Consider the following 25807-nt stretch of genomic DNA (forward strand, 5'->3'; position numbering starts at 1 on the left):
ACTCTGGATTAAACCCTCTGGCAGAATCCATCTCCTTTTCCCCTTCACCTCGCCTAAACCCTTTCCATCAGAGGTAAAACCTGAGTTCCTGCTTGCCTGGACTTGTTCCAAGTGCCAGCTGCAACATACAGCCAGCCAAAGGTGTCTCTGAGGTGAAACACCACAGCTGCCGCCTTTGGTCAAGCAGCAAGGGTCAGACGAGCCCAGGCACGTTCCACCCTGTAATATTGGGATCCTATTCCAATACTGCAACCAGCAAAGACTCTGGAGAGACCCAAGTCTTAAGGTTCCTCCACAAGACCCAGCTCACTTTGAGAAAGACATGCCCAGGCTGCAATCACATTTCAGGATGGAGAGAAAAAGTGAGTGATCCCTGTAGTTGCATATCTTGTAGTCTGAGACAATGGGCTGATTTTTTAGATATGATTATATAATAATTAATATAATATTATACTAATATTGATTAGATTATATATTATATGTATTGCATATTATATTAATGGCAGGGTATGTATTGGGCTATGGAAATTAATTGGTTGTTCCTTTTTTTTCCCTACCATAGCTTTGAAAAAAACCCAAACAGTGTATGCTGTGTAGAATACAGCCCCACTGAGAACATTTCCAAATATTATCTCCATTTTGGTGAGACAGAATTTTCAGGATGATTTCTTCTATGCTATTTTGAACACACATCAGTTTATGTTAATACTCACTAACTACTATTGAAAATTTTATTTGAGTAATACTGAGTTACAAATACTACATAAAAAAAGATCAGTCATCAGTCACCAGGTTCATATGCTATGTTTTACTAATTTTTTTTTTTTTACATTAAAATCAAAGTGAGATGAATATCTGAGGGCTAAGGATGCTAAATTAAGTCAGTGTGTTCTGACCATTCTAGTGTAACTTAATGTTGAGTTCCTTAGTAAGTGGAGCAGAAATCCGCAAAACCAGTTTCTGTGGAAAAAAAGAGACAAAATAATGAATTATGTTAGTGTAAAAAAAACCCAAAACAGTTCAAAACAGAGATTAAGAAGTGACATTTGAGTTTAAACCTCCATGATTTCTTTAAGGTATCTGAGACTACCTTGATGGCAGTATGCATCTTTCTACTGTTGTATCCAATTCAACATCCCTTTTAGAAATTCAGGAATGATTTAAAATTAATCAATTACATGATTTAAATATTAAATTGTAAATACAGTATCTGTCCTGCTCTCTCCCTGTTCAGTGTTAAATTTAATGTATTTTGGGCCACTCACATAATTTCCACTTTTAGTACTTCACCAGTTTTATCTTTAGGTTTCTGAATTAATAATCTCTTAAAATGCACAATATCCATTCACACCTCTTTGCCAGCCCACAAATTCGTGTTAATATCAACAGTCTGTGCTTACTTAAATCACTCCTTCAAAGATCTAATATTTTCATCTTTCATCAGAAACAGCTCTCTACCACTGCTTGGTGAGTTGGAATTCCACTTCTTGAATAATATGCCTTTTCTTCAAATACAGGGAAAAATCCAGACAAAAGTACTGCAAACCCATCCAAACACCAATCTGAAAATTGCCAGGCAGCCAGAGAGGCTACTCCAGACTGCAAAACTGCATGGACACTGGGAGCTATGGATGTTGGGAGCCTCTGCACTTCCCAGCAGAGGATGCAAGTGTGATAAAAAGAACCTTCCCTATGCCCACTGTCAGCACAAGCCTGGCCAACAGATGTACCCTTCGAACATCCCTGCTGCAGTCACTGTACAATGCCTTAAAGCATAAGACTCCAGAGGAAAAAACAGATAACAGACTCCTAATAATAGGAAGATTCTGTGATATTGCAAATGTCAGATTAGGGTAGTGCTGCATGAATCAGAAAGAAGTGGCTTATTACTAAGCAACCTGTTTCTATTTATATACAAATAAATATGGCTCAATAAGCACTTCAGCACTGCTATTAGGTAAATTTGCTTTCTGTAAACCAAAACCAATATGGTCGAAGTTACTTTCTACTGCAGCCCTTTAAACAGTGGGGTCTCTGCTTGTAAAACTATTATACAAAATGTAATCTCACTAAGCCTGTAAGAAAGTGGCGAATTTGCCCTTTGCGTTTTATTTTTTTAATTACATAAATAAGTATTCAAGATCTAAACCCAAGCTGCTGCTAGTGCTCTTTTTAATTTTTTTTATTATTAGAGGGTCAAACGTGAGAGGAATATAGGTAGTGACACTGTAACATCTGTACAGGGATGGTGGGAGAGGTTTGACTAAATCTCTCAGAATTCCTCTCGGAGAGGAATATATTTAGCTGGTGTAGAAAATTTAAAATTTAACTTTCTCGTAGTTTTGGATCCCTACAACATCAGCTTGGTGGGTTTTTTCCTACAGCCTTTGAAGTAGATCTCAAGTCACCAAGATGATATTTTGCTCTAAGATTTTAAATTATATTTTTGAGACAAGCTTATTAGTCTTTTAGAATCATTTTTGTATGTGAGGCTATTAGTCTGCAGTTATCTTCTGGATATCTGTAATTGGTACCTTCAAGCACGTCTCAATGGAATGTTTTCTTTACCCTGCACATTTATGTTGCTTTCAGCTTGCCTTAGAGGCTGTTAAACAATTTCTTCCCTTGAGGCAATACTGATTATGTTTATTTATGACATTGTCTCTGAAAGTGAGATTTTTACAATTCTCCAAGGCAGAAGTTTATTCTCAGCAATTTTCTTCCTTTACAGATTCCTTCAATAAAATAAATGGTAGTACCAGGTATGTAAAATGGGGATCACTCTTTGGTTACAAATGAAGCTTAATCCCTAAGCCAGGTGGGTAGGGTAACATAAGGTGTGACATCCACTACTTGTTGCCTCAGTTATCTTTCACTGCATGATGATTTAGTGACATTTTGCAGTGTTAACATCAGGAGTTCCCTAGATGCAACCAGTGCATACAGACTGTGAATGACCACTTCAGCTTGGTGGCTGGTGACAGATATGGGACAAGTGGCCAGAGAAAAGGAAGCAAAAGGGTTTGCTGCTTTTGTCTATACTGCTGTGCAAAAGAAAATTGGGACCACAGAGGCTGCTGCTGCTTAGGATTTATTAGGGGTGTTCAGTCCATCCTCTCTGGAATGTCCCCACACTGGTGCCAGAGGAGCACTGCACAAGCAAGTCATGCATTTTGTTCTGGAACACTGAGGCTTGGGACTTAAAGATGCTGAAATTTTACGTCTTTGGAAGATAGGGAGGTGTTCCTTAGAGCCAACGACACTGGAGTAATTTTTGGACACCAAGTAATCATGAGAAAAAAAATCCAAACCACTTCTTTTCAGCAGCAGATAAAAAACTTTGACAAGATTTCTCATTTTATCAGAATGATAAGAATGCCCATAAAACTGCTAACTGTGCTCTCAGGTCATGGATCTGTATCTTCTTTCCAGTATTTCAGTAGTTTGAAAATTTGTGTAAGTGGCAGACATTAAGTAAAAGAGAGTGCAGATACATAAGCAAAGATTAAAGTTTCCTAAAAGAGTTCTTGCTTTTGCTTTTTTTTCCTCTCCTAAATGTCAGACTGTTGTATCAAGAATGGGCATCTGGTGTTACTTCAAAATGTAAGGGGGTGTGGATGAGAAACAGTTCCTGTCCCTCACTGACTTCATCTCTCTCCACTGTTCTTCACCCTCCTTTCCCTAGGTTTTTTCTTAACCTCTCAGTTCAGGTCTTACCCCACCCATCTCATAAGACACAGCATCTCGACGGATGGATTTTCCATTCAGAGACACAGCATGAGGTCTCCATTTCAGGCCAAGGATGGTAATTTTGTTGTACTTCAGAGTGTCAGCTCCACGGTAGCCATCTTTAACTATTTCTGTCTTCAGGTGTCCCTGGAAAAATCCACAGAGAAAACTTTAGCACCATTACAGCTCTTTAGAGGTGACTTTCTGCACACTTAGGTTTCATCCTTGTCACTGAACATACACAGTGTCTTCCAATGTAGACATTGAAGTCATAAAGGAAAAAACAACAGTCACATTAATTTGTACATAAGAAAGGTTTCATGTATGATTATAAACTAAGAAAGTAAATCACATTTACAGCATTAATTGGATTACAAATAAAAAAACATGTCCAAGAAGACATATTTTTCTACTTTTAATAAATGTAAATTTTGTTCTTGTACCCATTACAGAGTACAGTGGCATATGCAAAGCCAAAATCCAGATACAGAGATTCAATTAGTGACCTTAAGACAGATTTAATTAACATCCCAAAATAGCTGCTTTAAAACACTAGTATCTTCCACAAACAGCAGCTGCTAGATGTTTTGCCCCTATTTTATGTATCACATCTCCTGCTAGAAATCCCTGTTATGTATGTCCCAGCTTTAAGAGACTAAAGGAACGTTGTATGTCCACAGAACTTTGCTGTACTTTTTATTTACCATACATCCCATATTTAGGGGTGTACCAAGAGGACATACAAAGTCATTAAGCAAATTCATTTGGATCACCAGTGACAGTAATTTCCCATACATGCAATGAAGAGGAATCATTGCATTTGTTATGTGATCAAAGTTGTTGAGGAAATAAAGATGAATTACACTGCTCAGGAAATGATGGATGGCTGTGCAATCATGACTTTTTAAAAATATGCCAAGGAGAAACCCATGATGCAACCTTTTGCATAAATTAGCTTATGTTATTTCAGTGGTGCATTGTAGGAGGGGAGCAGGAGCTAGATCACAGTACACGTAACTTAGGGCTGTGCTTAGACTGCTTATTTCAGGCATCCACACTAAAAATAAGTGCTAAGCCCCAGCACACTGATTTAAACTGCCTAAAAAAGGAATGTTGGCTATTATTTAGCAAATGGGGAGAGACCTGCGAGAGCATTTTTTAGGGTACCTATTACATGTGCTGTCTTACTCCCTCTGGCAGAGCTCCAGCACAGAGGGAGGCTCAGTTTAGAGAGAGCATCTCCCTATGGTGTTTTACACTGTCTCAGGTGTGGCTAAGCAGGACAGGAAGCTCAGGTGGCCACACTGACCCAGGAAGCACAATGTAGTGCTGAACTCAGCTCTCAAGCTCAAAGGCCCAAGGCAGGACTCTTCAGCAGACACCATTTTCCCTGACCAAGGTTTAGAACTGGAGGTCTTGGGGAAACAATCACAGAATATGCTGACTTGGAAAGGACTCATAAGGATCATGGAGTCCAACTCCCTGCCCTGCACAGGGCAACAGGATGGTCTGGATGGATGTGACCTGCTCCTCCCCAGGCATCTGACAGTTGGCCAGGAAGGTCCTGACTTCTTGTCTGAGGCACTTCTGGATATCACTCAAAACTCCATAAATGCAAAGCAACATGAAGCCCTTGATCTGATGCCAGGAGCCAGGGTTTCTGTACTCTGAGCAAAAAGGGTCATGAGTTTTCTGCTTACCATGTAGCTCTGATCCTATCAACTTCACCTTTTTTCTCCCCTACATTTTCACCCTGAATATTGGACCAGTTTTAGGAGAAACTTCCCTTCAGGCTATCCAGTCACTTAGTGCCTAATGCAGCCTTTCAAAAGCTCTCATTTTATTGGACAACCCTTCCATCACCATCCCTTTAGTACACTGTGGACCCACCTGGTACAGGCTGAGCATACCTGCCTTGTCTGCCACCCCTGGGGATCAGGACCTCCCTGCTCATCCCTGAAGCATAGTGGATCTTATACAGGTGGATCAAGTATTCTTCTAGCCTGGTGGGCTTCATGTAAGGGAACACTTTGACTTAGGTCACTTAGTCACTATGCATATTGGAGGGGATATGTCAAGGGAATTAAAATGCCAACTGCAGTGAGACAGCACCACAGAGCAGGAGCTTGAAACATTCTCTGAGAATTAAGTGCCTGCCCTTATCTTGAATTCTTCTTTACACTTTTAAGTTATTTAAATGAAAATATAAATTAAATGATCTAATCCTGTAGCCGTTACTTTTGCAGCACCCCATCCTGGGCTCAGAGTAAATGCTGTGATGTCAGACCTTACCAGCAAATCTCTCAGGGAACGAAACTTGAGAGTTCTCCTAAAACTAGGTGTGATTAAATTATTCTTCCACATTTTTCAAGAATATAGAAATGTGCAACAAATACTAAGACCTTCATACATTTCTCATACTTGAAATTGCTACTTGAGATTGACTGTTTTCTTTATAAACACATAATAAAGATTCGACATTAAAGATTACTGGAATGCAGATAGGGAATTTAGTCATGGATTTACAGGCAGAAGTCAAATATGAGCAATGAGAAATGGAAGTGCCAGAGAAGCAACAATCTAATTTGCACAGTTCAAAATTTAATATAAAACTGGATATTGTTTTTCTGTAGCCTTACTGCAATAAATTACTATACTATAAAAAGTGATTTTTCTTCCTTTTTGCTGTTGAAATACCCTTTTCTTCTGAAAAAGAAGGAATATTTTTTTCTTGGTAAATCAAGAACAAAATAAGTTAAAATTAAATTTGAAGTCTACCCATGTGGTGTTAGTTCCAGGAAAATAGCTCATGAACATACCAGGCTACATAATAAAGCCCATTGGCCTACCCTGGAATGCTCTTGCTACTGGAAGACCGATCTTCTAGGAGCAATATCACAACAGGGGTTAACATGATTTTATTCTTTTGACTATTTTCTGTAGATTACTTTGGGACTTATAGGAATACGTGGCATGAAAATCATGTAATCATTTAGGTTGGAAAATAGCTTTAAAGTTATCAAGTTCAACTATTAACCCAGCACTGCCAAGTCCACCAGTAAACCATGTCCTAAGGGCCACATCTACACATCTTTTAAATAACTCCAGGGATGGTGACTTCACCACTTCTCCAAGCAGCCTGATCCAGGGCCTGATAATCCTTTCAGTGAAGAAACTTTTCCTAATATAGAATCTAATCCTCTCCTGGTGCAACCTGAGGCCTCTGGTCCTATCACTTATTCCTTGGAAGAAGAGACTGACCCCCATCTGTCTCACCCTCCTTTCACACAGTTGTGGATAGCAACAAGGTCTCCCCTGAGCCTCCTTTACTCCAGGCCAAACACCCCCAGCTTCCTCAGCTGCTCCCCAAATGACTTGTGCTCCAGACCCTCCACCAGCTTCACTGCCCTTCTCTGAACACAAGATCTGAAGTGTGGCCTCACCAGTGACAAGTACAGAGGTACAGTCATTGCCCCAGTCCTGTATATTTCTGATACAAGCCAGGATGCCCTTGGCCTTCTTGGCCACTTGGGCACATGCTGGCTCATGTTCAGAAGGCTGGAGACCAAAGCATGCCATAGTCCATATACAATATCCTATTCGTTACCGAATGCTAGACTGGCAGATGAAATAGCATCTGTAGAGACAGGTTACTGAAGTAGTTTTTTTTACAGTAACTCCCACAACTTACTATCATATACTTAATGAGATTATGGTAGATATATTTCACAGTATTTTACTCGATTGAAGCCTTGACTGTTGGGCTTTTCTACAGGTCTTTCTCAGGACATGTCTGCACAGAACTGAGCACTGTGTGAAAGGCATCAGTGCACTGATCCTGAGCTAATCTGTTCCTGTGCTGCACAGAGCATCTGATCACCACAGTGGGTTGCCAGAAGCATGCTGGATCTCTCCACAGGACACCCACCATGGGAGCAGTGTCTGTGCTGTCAGACAAGGAAATGTAAGCTAAAGAACTGAGACTACATAATTCTCTGCACCACAAAACAAAAACATTAAGTGATCGAAGTTAAAAGGTTGCTGGAATATCCTGAAGAGAGGAATCCAGCTTTCTCCCACCTGTCAGACTGAAAGTCACTAGGTGGAACACAAGAGAAAGGTCCCTTGACCCCAGAAGCTGCATTAAGGGGGAAAAAACATTGAAAATGTGAAAAGTTGAAAATTTTTTCACATTCATATTGCAGCAGGGACATTAATGACATGTGTCACTATGATACTCAATGAAGTAGACATAAAACTGCAGGATCATAGTTGAATTATTTTGTAGCTAGCTGTAAATGAAAGCATTAGGTAGCTTACCTGGTTTATAGACTGAGTTAGAAGATAAAGATCAGCACCTTACAATGGCTACACTAAAATACAGCTACCTATATGTAAGTAGGTATCTTGTACGTTGCCACTTACTTTGCTGAATTTGTATTTAGCCAAGAAGTAGTTCTCATTTTCAATAGTATCTGTCAAAACACAAAGCAAGGAGGATTCATATCAAAACAGGCAGCAAAATCCATAAGCAGTTCACATTACGGTAGCAAGCAGCTAAGGTCAAGCTAAGATGATTTGTGGGCTATTTAATCTCTTCCTCTAGTCTTAGGTTGATCTCAGGAGAACACAATATGAGAGACTGCCCTCTCTAACAGATCAACTGCTCCCAGTGTCACACATTTCTCATATCAAAGCACTGACTTCAACAGTAATCAGCTCTTCACCTTCACAGAATCATAGAGTAAGATGACTTAGAAAGGATCCTCAAGGATGATCAAGTCCAACTCCCAGCCCTGCACAGCACCATTCCCAAGAGTCACACCATTTGCCTGAAAGCATAGCCCAAATACACCTCTAGAACTCTGTCAGGCTGGTGCTGTGACTGCTCCCCTGGGAAGCCTGTTCCAGTGCCCAACCACCCTCTGGGTGAAGAAACTTTTTCTGATATCCAACATCAACCTCCCCTGACACAACTTCAGGCCACTCTCTTAAGTCCTGTCACTGGTCACCACAGAGAAAAGATCAGGATCTGTCCCTCCTCTTCCCCTCATGAGGGAGTTGTAACTGCAGTGAGGTCTCCCCTCAGTCTCCTCCAGACTGAACAGATCAAGTGACCTCAGCCACTCCTCATAGGGCTTCTCCTCAAAGTCCTTCACCATCTTTGTTACCCGCCTTTAGATGCTCTCTAATAGTCCTTTTCTCTATTGAGGTGCCCAAAGCTGCCCCCAGCACTCAAGATGAGGCTGCCCCATTGCAGAGCAGAGCCGGACAATCCTCTCTCTTGCCCAGCTGGTGATGCTGAGCCTGATGCCCCCAGCACACAGGTGGCCCTCCTGACTACCAGAGCACTGCTGGCTAAGGCTCAATTTTCTACTGCTCATTCTGGGGTCAGTTCTCCAGCTATTTCTAGCAGGAGGCAGTGCCATTATGCTGCTGAAAGGTGGCCTGAGGAGAGCCCTGTATGCAGGCAGTGCTTCACAGCAGGGGACCAGGCTTACCAATGGAATCACCATCATCCCAGAAGAGAGATCCAGAAGCTTTTCCTCGTTCATCCAGGGCAATAATGAGTCCAAATGGGTTCAGGCGGCTGTTGACAAACATGTTGAGAATTGTCACTACAAACCTGTGGGCACCGTCCCTTCCAAGCAACTTAACAAAAACTTCTGAACACAACTCCCTTTTCAAGGTTACAAAAAAGGTCATGACAGAAGAATGACAACAGCGTTCACCAAAAGGACTCTAGAAGTGATGGCAAAATCTTTGCCTTGCCTTGTCCTACTGACGTCTAGATTCCTCATGTTTTGAATGCTCATGTGGAAAGCTCCCCCCCTTTTGTGGCCTCAATGTACAATAACTCGATGGTCTGGGAGTCAACTGGCAACCAGTACTGCCTTACTATGGCTGCTGCACAGTGCTGGCCCTCTCCTTCCTACTCAGATTAGCTTCTGAGGATGGTTCAGATTTGAGGCCAGTATATTATCCATTGGCATGGGGAACTATTTTTCCTGAAGAAAGATTTGAGCTTTCCCACCTTGTTTACAGCATTTGATAAATTCACCCAAGAAGAATTTTGTTTTTCCCCTTGCATACATTTACTCTGAATGATTGACAGCAGGTCAGTGTGGCAGTAAGAGGTGCAGAAGCTTTTCTGAGCATATTCACAGAGCCGGGAGTAGGCGTCAGCTGTGCTAACAGGGACGTGGGTCATCTCTGAGGTGATTTCTCCTAATGAAATGGAGCGAATACTGGTATAAAAATACTGTACTTATCGCTTGGGATGGCAGCTGGGAGCTGCAGATAGTCTCTCTTCTGTACTTTCTTTTGATTGCTCTTTTGACTGTCTGTGGGTCTGACCCACACCGTGGCTGTTGGTGACAAACACAGGTGACGTTACCTCTCAGTAGTGGTGGTGGCTGGTGCCTGCTCCGGCAGAATGTACCCTCCACGGATGTACAGAGGGATCTTGTCCAGTGGGGCATACACAGTATAATAGCCCTTCTTCCAGGAACTTGGCACTTTACGACCCTACCACAAAAATTAATGCAGTTAAAAAAATGCCAATCCAGACAGTATACATACTGAAAAAGAGAGCAAAGGGTAAATTTTCATTTCAGTTACATCAGTGAAAAAAGCAAACTAAAATATAGATTTCAGGACTGTTATTCTAGTTTCCTTTTTAACATGAAAGAGGATCTAGCCTCTGCAGTTATCCATATGCCTGAGATAGAAGCATCATGACTGCAAGATAGCAAATGGTCTTTAAAACTGGTATCATTATTCCATATGCTGTTAAAAAAAACCCCAGTCATCAAGACACTGAGCAAAAAGAAAAAAAAAACTTTTGCTTCCTCTTTTTATACATACGGAGCCTGTCACAATTCAGTTTAAGGTAAGTGATTCATAGTCATTTGGGGATGTAAACTGTAGATTTTCTTCTCTTCTAAGAACAATTCTTCCCCTTTCAAGAAGTAATTACAGCACTCAGAGAGTGAAATTTGTGTGTGTGTAGACAACCAGCATTAAGTTCTCTGCATCATCCTTTTCTGGTTTAATGCCTCAAAACCTCAAGAAAACACTTATGTACAGAGAAAATAACAGGAAGGCTTTGCTCTTGCCCTCTGTAAATTATGATGATGATTTATGATAATTATATGATTTATAAATCATATATTTACGATTTATTATTTTTAGCCAACTTCAGTTTGGATAAGCACCATGTGCATGACAAGTAAGTGCCAAATACTGGCAGGTGGGCAATGCCAGGGGCAGGCACATAGGCAGGGCAAGGGACAAAGGCCACTGTCCCTGTGCCCGGCCCAGCAAAGGTGTTCAGAGGGAACCATGAGGAGAGCTGAATTAAATGCTGGACTTTGCAGCATCACAGTCTCATGAAAAGAGAAAAAGGAAAGGATTGGATGAATATCCGAGGACACCAGCCAAATGCTGAAAATGACCAAACTTATTTTTAAAAAAGTCTGCATTTCCTCTGAGAGCAGTTCTGCCCTGCCTGCTCCTCTGCCAGGGACGCTCAGGAGACTTAACAACAGCCTGATGATCCTGGGCTCACATTTCTGAAAGCTCTTGGCATCAGCTCAACTGCTCCCATTGATGCCAAGCTGGGCTTAGCCTGCAGATTGCAGCAGAGCACCTCTAGAAATGCTGTCCTGGGGATGGTGTTGGAAAGGTCACGGCCCTGAAGAGAAGGTACTGGTATGTCCCACAGAGCAGATTGTTCTGCAGCTCTTCCAAATATGCCTTCTGTCAAAAGTGATGCATGTGCAAAAGTACATGCACAGGAGGGTTTGTGGCATGTTCTCAGGAGTGTGGCTTAGGTTTCTGCCTCTGTCTGCGTGCATGGAAGTGTATCAGAACGAGAATTAAAAGTGGAGGGCAAAGAAAGAAATCCTGGCATTTTCATGCACATCTAGGCTGCTCTTGAAAATTCTGTCTGCTGTGTCTTAGAGCTTTACATGGCAAAAATAGAAAACAAAATGTTACTGAAAGCTGTGTCATTTATTCTCCCAGCTAGCCTGATGCAGACTTTTTCTTCTCCAGTTTTCTTTATCTACAGATGCTGAGGTAAAAATACTGCTGAATGTTGCTAAAAGTTATTTTGCTGGAATTGTACCATTTTAAATTATTAGGAAAAAAAGTAAGAAAATTAATCTTAAAAATACATACGGTATAGTAGTCGAACCACTGTGCATCAGGGAAGTATACCTCCACAGTTCTTGCTTCCTGTAATTGTTATAAAGAGATTAGTCTTTTTCTTTTTGTATTTCTGATATTACATTAGCTTTATTATATTTGTGCATGGAGAGATGTATGCTGAATATTCTAATAACATCAAATTTTGGATATTATGGCTGAGTTATTGTCACAGCTGTGGACTAGTGCTGGCTAATCTATAATACTAAACAGACAAGCCCATCCTATTTGGGGGTTTTATTGCCATAGCCTGGGATGAGTCAATGTTACATGATTATTTTATTCTAGTACATAGCTCTATGTCTTGCAAATGTAACTGGCCTAGATGCACTCCTCCAACATCTGAGCAGCCCTAGTGATGGCTATGGCAGCTTTTCCAAGACAGGGCTTCACCTCTGAAGTGGGAGGACACCACTGCTCAGTGCCCCTTGCACCATTCCTGTCCCAGAAACAGGCAGAGAATGAGCTCTAGCACACAGAGGATGCAGATCCTTCTCTTCTTGTAAACAATTTAAAGTTGCAGATAAGTAATAATAAATAATAAATGTTTTGCTAATTGCACAATTACTGTACTTCATTTGCAGCATGTGTTGTGTCAGATCACTGCAGGGATGTAATCATGCTAAAGGCACTCTGTATTAATAACTCCAGGAACAGTTGGGATCAAAACATACTTCCATTTTTGTTACAAGTTGCTTATTCTCACAAACAGATTAATTTTTACTATCAGTGTAGATGTCTGTCCCTTTGCAGAATTATGGATTAGCCCCAAGGACTACCCCAGGAATGTGGAGCAAGAAAAGTAAAGGTGGAAGAGTTAAGGAAAAGTTACCATTTGACATTTTAGGGGTTTTAGATGTGTGAAAAACCCTATAAAGGCAAGATGCTCCCCTCTCCATCTCTTCTCAGTATTATGACAACCCTGGATATTCTGGTCTACAGAAAAGTGTGTAACCATCATCTGAGTCATGATGATTTCAGGGCCAGGTTCGATTGGGCTTTAAGCAGCTTGGCCTAGTGGAAGGCGTCCCTGCCCATGGCAGGGGGACTTGGAATTTTAGATGATCTTTAAGGTCCCTTTCCACCCAAACTATTCTATGACTCCATGATTCCACGAGCCTCACCTTTATGACTCCCTAAATAACAAAGCAGTGTGCAAGGCAGTTCTCCATTCTAACTCTTTTTTTGATATCTCACTTGCTCTCATCCCAGGACTCAAGGAGTGAAAGTCAAGTCATCCCTGACTCATGTTCTCTACACAAGCAGATGTCAAGCTGCAGTTTGACACAGTCACTGCTGGCCTGCACTGCCACAGTGAGGGGCTTACAGCACACCTCTGCCCCTGCCCTGCCAACTGGCCCAGCCCTGGCTGTCAGCTATCACACTGTAAGACCCTGCAATGTGCTGCATTCCAAGTTCTGCTTCCCTCATCACACCACAGGCAGCCTTCATTTTGTACTGCAGTTCTTCAAAAAACATCAGGAACTCCTTATCTAGACCCCCTATCATTTCATTTATCCTTATAATGTCCCCTTTTATTCAATTCTTTGCAGGAAGCCTTCCCTGGTTTGTCCCTTCCTCTTCATGGGAAGGGTTTTTTCCCCATCCTTTATCATCCTGCTGGTCTGAGACCCTGTGAAATCTTCTTTCTATTCTTCAGCTATTAGAAACCTGTGGGAGTCTGAAGATAAAGGACTGATGAATGAAGTGCCTCAGTGGGGTCAGAATGGTTTTAGAATTTAATTTATACTAAACTCACAGAGACAAAAGGGTTGGTTAAAAAACAAGGTAACAGTGTCCTGTTTAAATGTTTGATCATCAGCAACATCTAGAAATACATCAGCTATTCTGGCAGCATGCTGATTGCAAACAGCACTGGGATACATCCCATGCAAATACTTAGATCTGCTCAGACATACCTCTCTTGTGCTGCCAGCAGTCAGTGGTGGGCAAGGAGAGATACACACCCTTGCTCCAGCCAAGCAGGGAGAGCCATGTGCCCAGCACAGCAGAGGGAACTGCTGCTTTTTAAAACCTGTCCTGTTAGCAGCTTACAATATCATTATCGTTTCCATAATGACTGCTTTTGCCTGTGATGCTGGGAGACTCCTACCACAGCCCCTGAGAGCTGCAGTTCCAAAACACTGTGGGTGAGCAGTAATATGGAAACCAGTTTGCTTTCATATCTGTGTGTTTCTTCCTAGCTCGACAATTACTGCTCTGTGTGTGTCCTTGGAGACTGCTGCCAGCACAATAACAGGAGCACGTGAGGGGCAGCATCCAGCCTCTTTACATGCTTTCCTCACTTGGAGTAAAAGGGAAAGGCTGTGCCCTCACTTTCATCCTCCCACTTCAAGTACTGAGAAGCTCTGTACTGCCTGTGCTGCTCAGAAATGTGTTCTGAAGCTTTGACAGTGGAGAGTAGAAAGGGATGGATATGAGCAAACATGCTGTGAATGACATCCAATGCCCTAAGCACCACTCATTTCTTTTATTCCAGTGCGATGGCATTTTTAATTACAGTACTTGCCTCTTCAAGAACAGGAGCAATCATAAAGGCAGATCCCCAAAGGAAGGCAGTATCTATTTCATGAGTCTCTGGATCAGAGGTAAATCTGTTTTGAAAGTTAAATACACAATGTTAATTCATAGTTGATAGAATTTGCCAAATATTTTGATATTATTCACTGCGACAAGAAATCTGCTTCCTCAAAGTATCCTTCAACACAGCCAAGTATTTTTTCTGATTGAAGGAATGTCAAAAACTGGACAGAGATTCAGATATTTCAGTAGCACCTACCATCCCAGAGCAGACCAGAACTCTCGCAAAATGATGAAGCTGATTTCTTTTCAGAACAGCAACAGTGGGAAAACAACTTACTTCTGTTCAGTGGGCTGAGACTTCATTGTGGGAGCCGATGAGCAGGACAAGGGCCAGGCCCAGGAGAGGGAATACAGAGGAAAACCACTGTGCTCTAGGATCTAAAGCATTTGTGAAAATCCTTGGATTTGGCCTCCCACAGCTTTCACAGATTTACATTTGAAATTGTTTGCAAGACAAACACAGAGCAACACTCATACATATTGTACGTTTTAGCCGCCTCTCCTGAATGGATGGAAAACCTGTGGAATTCAGTCCATTTTATTCAATGCACTAAACTTGTTTTGGATTCTGATCCTGTTCTCCAGAATGGTCACAGTACCATTTGCCTGGCATCACTTGCCTTCTCTTGGGAAGAGATCTCTATTCCACTGTGCATTAGCTAATGAAAATACTGAATGGCACCTGGCAAAGAAGAGAGATCCTTCCCAACTCAGGAACCTCCTTTCCTCCAGCATAAAATCCTTGAGAATTTAAATAGGTTTTCAATCAGCTGTAAGTCTCTTCCTGAAGAAGTAATTAATGGATCCCAGTTCTTATAAGAACATCACATACACAAAAAATTCACATCTCAAATCCTCCTAAAATCAAAGTACCTTCTATTTCCTGACCTCTACTACTCCTCTGCCTCTCTGTCCCTCCAACAGCCCTGCTGCCTTGTCAGAGATGGTAACTGGTCTGTTTTTCATGCATTTTTGACAAATTCACACTGCCTATTGCATATTTACACATTATTCTCTAAGGATGTATAAACTCCCTGTTTAAAAATTCCTTTACTGTGTCTCTTTCACAGGCTTTGCAGCTGCCCCTGTCTAAAGCCAGGTCTCTGTTGAACACCAGCTGGAGCAGAGTGGTTCAGTGTCAGTGCCCTGCTCCACACCCTGCCTGCTCAGGGCAAAGGCACACACTGCACCCAGCCCAGGCTTACAGAAATCTCCCCAAATAAGTAAAGATAATTTGGCAATAAAAAGACACCCACTGAGTCCTCAGTTTCTAAAATATTGTAAACTTAGGGGAGTACATGGAACTTAAGAAAAAATGTTCTTGAAGGCATGTCTTGGGCTCTCCTTGAAAGAAACCTCAGTTTGTTCAGAGGTTTTTTTTTTTCCTGTCCAGAACAGTAGCTCTTTTGGACACCTTAATCTTGGTCATTATTGCATTGTGACATAATACTTTTAAATGTTTAAAGCAGATTATGGCTTTTGATGAATTACCTTGTCCTAAAGTTTTTGAAATATAAAACATGAGTTTTTCTTGTCATCTCAGTAAGTTCTCTGTATTTTCAATTCAACTGTGATAAAATTGTAACAGTAATAAAATACATTTTGTTGTGGGAGATTGCAGGACAAAAAGCTGATCAAGAAATTATGAATAAAGAAGAATCAATTGTTTTTGTACATGGAAACAAGATTCTCACCCTTTTACTCAGCACAATTTCCTCTTGCAATTATAGCAACCACTAGCACAAATTCAGCAAACAAATGAACTTTCCTATTTTGAAACTATAAGCCATTAAAGCATGCTGTCATCTATGAAAGGTCTTTAATTCCATCTACTGCTTCCTCTGGTTAGATGCTGGCCTCTTTTCTGTCATATTTCCCTCCTGGTTAGCCATTAAACACATCTTTCCCTTTCACTAATGGATTACCACCTCACAGTCTTTTTTGGTATCAATACCTCTGCTTTATGGAGTGAAAGCCTCTGAGGTAACAAATACATTTAAAAGAATCTTCTGGGATGTTGTTCGTGTTTGTTACTTGAAACAAGCCCCTAAATGTTCCAAATGGAATGAAATGTCCACATGAAACAGCTATTGCTTGGAGACTCCCTGCCTAGGTATAGTTGTTTTCATGGTGAGGACTCTGAACTCATAAGAACTTCACTAATGCAGGGATTTTTTAGTTTTCCTTTGTATTTTTTACAAGTAAGAGGCAAGGTTGATGTAAACTTCCATCATCCATACACTGAAATTTCTGTTTCAGTTCTCTTTCTCAAAACCCCACATTTCTCCTCCTGTTAGCATCTGGGTCACTTTCTCTGCTTGGGCAGACCTACTACTAAACCACTTAATATTACTTAGAATTAGTAAGAAATACACATTAAGTAATAGCAGTGAATAATAGTAGCCAGAATTAACTACTAGTAGTAAGAATCACTTTTAACCTATTTTACGATCTAGCTATGGCAACATTAACAAGTGATGGGGCTAGGGTGCCAGCAGTGGCACTGGGGAGGGAAACATCTCCTGATGCCTACCCTACTTACATGCTTTTGAGAGGTTTTATTTCCTAGTAATCCAGTAAACTCTGGTCCTGCTGACTAAGCTCCCATCAGTGTCTGTAGTGAACCTCTCAGCTCAGTTTCATCTGACAAAAGCCTCTGCTGGTGCATCTGAAACTGCTCTACAACTCTAATCAAAGCAAATTTGGAAATTTGCCAATGTGGGCATGGCCCACATAGAGTACAGGTATGCTGGCAATGGTCAGAAAGGCAGCTTTATTGACACTAGAGGAATTCTGTATTAGCAGAGATTAGCTAATATGAATGCAAAATTAACTTGGGCATTTCCAATATTAACATAAACTACATTATATTAAGCCATATATTAAAAAATACCTAAAATAAATACTTTAAATAGCATATTACCAATTGTAAATTATGAGTACCTGTAAAATGCTCCCTAATTTTATCCAGTAAAATGACATTGCCAAGTAGAAAGAGTAAGGATACTTCTTTTAAAATGTATCAGTTAACCATTATGCTGAGTAAGCAAACCAGATTTTTTCAAGCATCCTTTCCATGCCTGAATGGTCTGCACTTTGGTGTAACCTCAGTTTAATTTGAAAAAAATGCCTTACCCTTTAACCAGAATGTTTTTAAGCTAAAGGCAAAAAAAAAGAACATTACACAGTCTAGGACATAGCCTGCACCAATGAAATAAAATTGTGGCAGAGCTTCAGGCTTTCATATGTATTGTTTGCACTCCTTTTGCTCAAGTCTTTGCATAAAGCATTCTGAAGTAGAAAATTAATCAAAAGCAGGTATAAAACTGATTAGAAGATTAGGACAGGGAAACTAAACCTCAGCTGGATTCCTGCTTCTTCCAAAAAAGAAAAAATTAGTTGTTCCAAAAATCTGAGCTTAATTTTCAAAGTGGCTTTTCAGTCTGCATTTATTAATCTCGGTTTTGCACCTGCTTCTACACTCCAACATCTCTATCTCTGTTTTCTCTGTGCAATTTGTGGACACAGATGTGGGTTTCATAGATAGCATGCAGATCCAAGTGCTAAATTGGAAAAAAACCCCAAACACTATGGGTTATTGGACTCTCTGTATGAGGCCTTTTAGCATTCTGGATCAGAATACAGATTTCATCGATTTCATTCAAATACAGTAAATACAGGTATGTGACTCTCATTTTTGAAATAAAAAAGAACTATATATTTGCCTAAGACTAAAAATTTTCAGAATTCTTCTTTCTTAAGTTTGTCTTTTTCACTCCACTGGAAACAAAAACAGGCTATATACTAATGGAAATTAATTGCATATATTAAGAGTTATCTTTGTGCATATAACTTGATTGATTTAACTGTTCAACTGTTATTTAAAAGAGAGGATGCAATAATAATACTGTGACTATCCTCCTAAGGATATCAACCATTACCTACATAAGAGCTCACCTACTTTGTGAGCAAATCAGAATGAAAAAGAGACTCCAAACTCACTCGTGCATCAGTGAGCGCACCACGGTGCCCCCGTGAACATGAGACTCGTAGAACAGGGTGTACAAGTACGGCAGCAGGGAGTATCTGATCCGAAGAGTAGCACGAGATATCTCGGCAAATTCATCTCCAAACACAGCTGGGTCTTGTTCCTGTCCAGGAAAAGCTTAGATTTGTACTGAGCATTGAAACAAACTCAGCAGAGAAGCTGTGTGCAGCATAAGGAGAGCTGTGGCTGGCATGATGCTACAGAAGTAGAGTGTTTAAATAAGAAAAAGCACTCATTTGCAAACTGCAAGATATATTAAGAACAACATCCATTATTCCCGAACTAACATTTGTATAAAATTCTTAACTTGAAAAATTCCAGTGAGTTCTAAAAGATCAGGCCCCACCACAAGGTATGTGAGCCCTCTGCAACCACCCCTAAGCTTGTGAGGAGATGGAAGCTGGGGCTCCATGCCTGTGCTCAGGAACAGATACCCGGCATCTAGAAATTAATTTATCCTGGAGATGCAAGCCCTCTCAGAGAAAGGAGATGCAACACACAAAAAAGGGAAGACTGATAATCTGCAGATCAAAGTCAAACGCATAATTACATTGGCCACAAATGTAAAGGCAAGTCTAGGTAAAAGAGTAAACTCATAATCCTACTGAAGCCATCAGGTGGCCAAAGTCACTGTGTGTGGTACAGAAAACATTTCATCCATTCAAGAAACTTGATTTCTCCTCCTGTGAGCCACATTTTAGGATGCCCTGACTGACAGTGTACCCATACATCAGCAGTGCCCCTCAGCTTCTACTGCCAGCAATGCTCTCCTGTGGGACAGGGCATGCACTGGGTGCCACCATCAAGGGGCAGGTTGCAGCAGCCTGTCTGTATTCACTGGCTGGGTTTGGTCCTACTCCAACACAACCTTGCCTCTCCCCTGGGATGGCAGGCAGAGCACGCAGCCAGGGGCAGTGCTGATTTGGGAAGAGCTCCATCTTTAATTCCTCCTGTCAACCTCTCCAGTGCTAAACAGCCAGCTTACAAATCACATGGCTCCCTTTCTCCTTCATGACATCTTTCCAGAGTACTCAATTTTCTCATTAAAGCTGAAGACTATATGATGAATTCCAAGGATAATGAAATGCAAAAGAAACAGAAGTAACAAAGCTTTTTATATTATCTAGTGCTTTTCAGACAAGAAAAATATTAATTAAACTGTTTGAAATATCCAATGAATTAGGCAAAGTGGGTATTTAAGATTTTATTTTAACACTAACCTAATGTTAATTAAATTCAATATTTAAGTAAAATTTCACCATTATTATGTTTATATCAGAATTACTCACTAAGAATACTCCCTGCTGGCTCTGAGCTCCAGAACATCCATCTATTATTTCAAAAATTGCACTATATTTTTACCAGTGTTCTGACACTATACAAACACTGCTTAATTTCACAAAAAAACAGTCAGACTTCTTAGGTTATGCTGAGTCACCCAAAATGCCTGTTCATTTCCTTCTGTGAACACAATATTTTAAATGCATTTAAGTAATCCAATAAAACCAAATATATCTCTCAGTTGCAGCACCCATCATATAGACCCATTGCTTTCTTCTTGTTTATTAAATTGTGCATATGAGATTGATATCCACTCACCCAGGTCAGACTCTGTTTGCATGCTCAAAGGGCCAAGCAACCATATAAATATATATATGTACACCTCTAACTTTAGTGGAGAGGCAAATGGAAAATATTTCTCAACATCAACAGCTAATGCCTCACAGACATTTCTTCTCCTACAAAGAAATACCTCAGGGATCTACAGGCTAATTCCTGACCCTTGTAATGATAGTACTATGGTTTATTATTCCTGCATTTGCCCAGTTGCTGAACATCCATAATACTTTCATGTAGAGACAAAGGTCTACCTGGGAGTGTAAATATTGCAGCATTTTGATGATGCAACTTTAAAGAAACTGAAGATTAGCAAATAACCTGAGCTCCAGCATTGCACAGATCAGTTTACAGAAGGAAAAAACCCCAAACATTTCTTGAACAAACAGAACCATTTCATCATGGTTGCAGATAAACACAGAATAATTACAAAGGATAGCAATTCAAACTTCATAGCTAGAAATGACCTGATACTTCTTCCTGTTTGCAACAAGTGTTTAAAGGACTTTTATGGTGTTGAAACCAGGGCATGGATCTGGACTAAGGCTGCACTTTTTCATTCATCTCATGGCTCATTAGCCTTTTCTGGTCTTGGTTGCTGCTTGGCTGATAATGATGTCACTATGGGTGCCTCTCCTTGGAATTCTCACATGTTTGTAACTTGCTTTTAAACAGCAAACATGGTGTATAATGATCTCTCTCCCCCTCCGCAATACTTATTATAATTACTGAAGTATTGAAACCAAAGTTGTAGCAATCAAGGGAGTAGGAAGATATCCCAACACTCACTGGCTCTTAAATAAAACCTGAGCTTCAGTAGGTAAAAATGAAACAGATTCATTTTATCAACAGTGTGAGAAGACCGTTGTTTCTATGTTATCTTTACATTACGGGTGGGAAAAATTTACATTTCACTGTGTAATTCCTGCTCTCAGTGCAGCACTCCTTTTCACCTACTGCTCCAGTTTACCCAAGAATGGCAGGTTAATTTTGGAGAAAGCAACACAAATCACTGTCCACATAACCATAATCATAGGCTACAGCTTTATGTAACTTTGTTTACTTACTATGTTTCCCTCTGAATTGTGGTTTCTGGAAAATGGATAGAAAGAGCCAAGCTGCATCCAGCGCAGGCAGAGTTCATAGGTAGTGTTGTAGTTAAACCCACAGATATCAGCACCAATCTACGAAAAAATTAAATTGTGTTTGTGATTGTGACTGAAATCTCTCCCAAATGAGAGACTACAGAAATTTGCTAATAAAAAAATTTTTGGAAAGAAATCCCAGTTTCGAATTACTTTATAAGAATGCTCTATAATGATATAAATTTTTCTGTGACTGAGGTTGTACTGTCTCCTAGAGCACCAAGTTTACTGTGGAAGATCTGACTGTATTTCAATAATTCTACAAATTCTCCATCCCAACTTGCAAACCCAGAAATATATAAATGAGCCCTAATCACAGAGTACATAATTTGAAATCCTAGAGTACATAATACAAAGAGATCGGTTTTGGATGGCATGCATTAGGTCAGTCTGAATCTTGCAGTGCTGTTTTTGTTTCCCTTCAGCAGCCAAGACTGGCATTTGGCCTTTTAATATGCAGTTCCTTAGGCTGTGGGGGCTGTTACTGCTGGCCATCTTAAGTGGCCTGTTTCAGAAAACATTTAAGCTAATTTGAAGTGATATTGTGTATAAGCCAGCACCTGCCTGGAGGATGCCAGACTTACATAGGGAATGCCAAAGAGGTTGAATTCCATGATTCCAATGATGGAGCGGCGCAGGTCCTTCCACAGAGAGAAGTTGTCACCGAGCCAGTGAGCAGTGTGCTTGCCGCTGCCAACGAACGTGGACCGGCTCAAGACGAACGGCCGCTTTCCAGTAGCCTGCTGGACAACACTGTAGAGAAATGCAACAAGATCATCTAAAACAGGAATGGTAACCAAAACATCTTCAAATCAACCTGAGCGTTCAGGCACAATTTTATCTGAAAGGGTATTATTCATGAAACAATTATTATGGTGATCCCTACTCTTGTGATCCCTACTCACATGCAAATGTGGCTGCCAAACTGTATATAAAAGGAAGATTTACACAGTGGCCAAAACAAAACCAACAAACAAAAAATCTATCTGATTCACTAAACAATTTGCCTCAGGTATTTCAATCTTCCTAAATAATAATTTGTGTTTAATTTATTCTCAGCAGTGTCTCAAAATGAAAATTCAAACAATAATTTCCTTTCTATACTAGTATATTTACTTAAGTGTCCAACGAGTTCCTAAAAAAGAATATAATATGTATTTTTTTCAACACAGGATTTATTTAGAGATCTGTATTGGTAAATAAAGTTCCAATATCCAGGAACTAAAAACATGAAAAACCCCAATGAAACACAAAACCAAAAAACCAAAACCACACAAAAATATCAAAAGTATATCTAAACATCTTATAAAAAATAAGCAATCAATATAGAAAAAAACCTGTAATAATTCAAAATGCCACCCCATCCTTGTAGTATTTTCTCTCGTTTCCTGTCTTTTTTGATATATGAGGTTTCATTACAGATTTAGTGGTACAATGAATTTATCTTTGCTTTTTGAAAATAATTTTGCTGTGTCACCAGAAAATCAAGAGAATGTGCCTTACAAACAAATCTATTACAAAATTCCTCAGAATAGGATACTCTTTGTACATAATTGTAAATTGCAGTATTTTATATTGCAGGAACTCAAATTCAACTCTTCTTTAATATGATTTGGGCAACACAATTTAGGTTCTCTTGGAAATTCTAGCATGAAATATTAATCATATTGTTCACCATCTACTTCTTTCTCCCTTTTCTTAATGAGATTTCATCAAGAGTTCTTTCACCTGTATTCATCATGGCCCAGTGTTTGCTCTTGGGTCTGTAATGGCACAGAGATTATAAAGTGCTTCAACACTTGCAAAAAAGCCCAGCAGCTTTCATGGAAGAAAGCTGAATGTATTAACTTTAGGGGCCATATGCAGCAAGAGGTGCAGTTCTTTAACTGTGAGGGACCTGCTGGTTCTGGTTTGCAGGTGCACTGTTGGGCTAATAACTGTACAAGACTCCATGTGCTTCACATAAATGTTATTTTGGAGCTTTTCATGGATGTCTTGAGCAGGAGTGCTCTCCTCTGGCTGCCTTTGGCTCCATGTGCAAATACAGGTGCTAATGAGCGCAATATCAGATCAACTCAACTATGATCCAGAGCTGCAAAAACAATTTGTAACAAGTAATTTATTGAATAATTTCAGTCTTTCACAAACCATTGCAGAGCAGGTCCTAATGTTGTCAAATGCCTTTGTTGATTTAAATTATTTACAGAATATCATGTGCAAATAACTCTTGGCATTAAGCTATGCACAAACTGATTGCTGCTAGTTTATGTATTCAAATTCAAACCATTTGACATAGGCCAGATGACACATTTCCTATTCTCTGTCTGCCTTAGAATAATTCTTAGAATTGCTTTTTTATATGAAATTGTCATTCATTTTCATCCAATATCTTGCAATTGATGCTGGTGCTAAATATTCCTGTCAGTAATTTCATTTAATATATTCTTTGTGAAGAGTGAATGCAGAAAGGATATACAACCAGCATTGAAAGGAAATCTATTTGAGAAACCCAAATGAATATGTACAAAAAATACTTCAGCAAAGTCTCCCAGCTTTGCACCAGAATCAACCCCTGCATATACTTTTGGTGGTCTTCACCACATTTGGCCGAGTAAAATAAGTTTGTTGAGAGGATCTCTTCAAAGACTGGGGAATAGGGGCCCAAAAACCATGGTAAGAAGTCCAGGGCTCAAGGTCTTCCTGTTCTTTCTCTCAAAAGCAGAACTGTGCTTCAGCCAGGCCCATAAGTGTTGGCAAACTACTTCTGTTTTTTCCCAGGGCTTCCCTTGCCCTGGACTTGGCATATAAAATACAAACGCATCAGCACCAGAATTAGGCTCACTTAACCATGCCCTCTGGATGCTATCAGAATCCAGCTTCTGAAAATGAGTGCTAAATGCTGAAACAGGCCACACATGGACCCCTGCTTTGGCTCTTCCATTGTGTTATGAAATTTCCCAGTGTTTTAGCTCAATCCCTGCTGGAAAAGCCATGATCTGCCCATTTCATTTAATCCAACAGCCAGCTTTCCACAGCAACAGCCTGCCTGCGTAAGCTGGCTTTCAGTGCTTCCCAGCTGCAAAATGAGTTTTACAGTAGCTGACAGCAACTGTGCTGCAATGCAGCTCTAACCTCCTGAACCAACTGAGGCCCAAGCCAATCTGCAAAGCACTGCCTGCCAGGAACCAGAGGCAGCTCCAGAAGCAGCCAGGGGACCTGAACAGTTTGGATTCTCCACTGACAGTGACAGAACCTCCTCTACCACAATAGTGAAGAGACAGACAAATACTCCTGACACCACACAAGGCTGCTTCTGCTGCCAATGCTCATGAGACGCTCTTACAGAGCACAGGAGCATCTTGCTCTAGATATACAAAAGCAGCAGCTGTAAAGTTAGGCCTTATACATACATCCTGATTTAGATGAGAAAAGTAAAATCAGAAAGGATTCTGTTCCTTGTTCCAAGGTTCATTTTTCTTGAAACTTCTTACTAAATGGCAAACAATGAAACAAGACATGGGTCTGTTTCTTATTAAATACTATTACAGATTTTCCAAGTAACACCAGTGCCTTTTAAAATGCATTTTAATCACCTGGAATCTGATTACAAATATTTAGAAAACTTACTTGAATGTTGGCTCTGTCTGGGACCAGCCAAAGAGAGAGTGTGTGTTGTAGTGCTCCCCGAGGTAAGTCTTGGAGTCAGGACACAGTGTCTTTTCCGCCAGGGAACGATCAGTGATACCTGAGAATGATACAAATCACTGTAAAATCATATACATCACAATTCAAGTCTCTTCACGTTTCTACACATTTAGGGGTGAAAACACCAAAATATTTGGGAAGAGGAAAAGCTGAAGTGCTGGACCTGCACTGATTTGAGGTTAGCACATAGCCACAAATACTTGTTTGCACACAGGCACATGTCCTTGGAGAGGGGAGATGCCTGAGTACACACTGATAATTAATTTCAAGTTCTTTGTCCAATAATTCAAAATATCTGTACAGGTGTCATGTATTCAGTAAGTAATAGAAAGAAAATATCTGCTTTGATGAATTAAGAATATATTATTTTACACAATGACAAATTTTAGTTAACAGCAGAAATATTGCTCAGATGCTGCCTGGTCCTTGATCCCATATCATGGAGATGCTGGCAAAGCCCATTTGGTGCAAAAAAAATTTCCATCCTCTTCAGGTAACCACTGTGAACTTCCCCTGGGCAGGTCAGATGTTTATACATTTGTTGGGGGTTAGTTTCCCTTCCTTTTGTTCCTTTTAGGGAATTTTTTCCCATAAGCCGCTAGGAAACACTAATGACTGAGTACCTAAGAAAAACAGAAGGAGTGGCCAAGCTCAGGGGAGGAGGACATCTGGTTGCACTTCTCTTAGCTGGAGTTTCTCTCCGAGGGGAGAGAGACCGCGGGAATTGGGCAGGTAAAGGACAGGGCTG

At 40.4% G+C, this 25807-nt stretch overlaps 1 protein-coding gene across 1 annotated transcript in view; it reads right to left on the minus strand.

The window, feature by feature from the left end:
• Positions 1 to 3822: 3822 nt before the first annotated feature.
• LOC102034518 (maltase-glucoamylase, intestinal-like) overlaps positions 3823 to 25807 on the minus strand; it is a gene marked incomplete at its 3' end in the record, with an annotated part of 56778 nt that continues 34793 nt past the window's right edge. Inside the window, exons 13-22 of the mRNA XM_031059011.1 lie at positions 24982 to 25099; positions 21939 to 22107; positions 21277 to 21393; positions 18547 to 18695; positions 14471 to 14555; positions 11914 to 11970; positions 10127 to 10257; positions 9231 to 9319; positions 8155 to 8204; positions 3823 to 3876 (exon numbers count right to left, since the gene is read on the minus strand). Coding sequence (XP_030914871.1) covers positions 3823 to 3876; positions 8155 to 8204; positions 9231 to 9319; positions 10127 to 10257; positions 11914 to 11970; positions 14471 to 14555; positions 18547 to 18695; positions 21277 to 21393; positions 21939 to 22107; positions 24982 to 25099 — 1019 coding nt within the window. The remainder of the gene's footprint in view (positions 3877 to 8154; positions 8205 to 9230; positions 9320 to 10126; positions 10258 to 11913; positions 11971 to 14470; positions 14556 to 18546; positions 18696 to 21276; positions 21394 to 21938; positions 22108 to 24981; positions 25100 to 25807) is intronic.

This window comes from Geospiza fortis, unplaced genomic scaffold, assembly GCF_000277835.1.
Source record: "Geospiza fortis unplaced genomic scaffold, GeoFor_1.0 scaffold424, whole genome shotgun sequence".
Lineage (NCBI taxonomy): Eukaryota > Metazoa > Chordata > Aves > Passeriformes > Thraupidae > Geospiza > Geospiza fortis.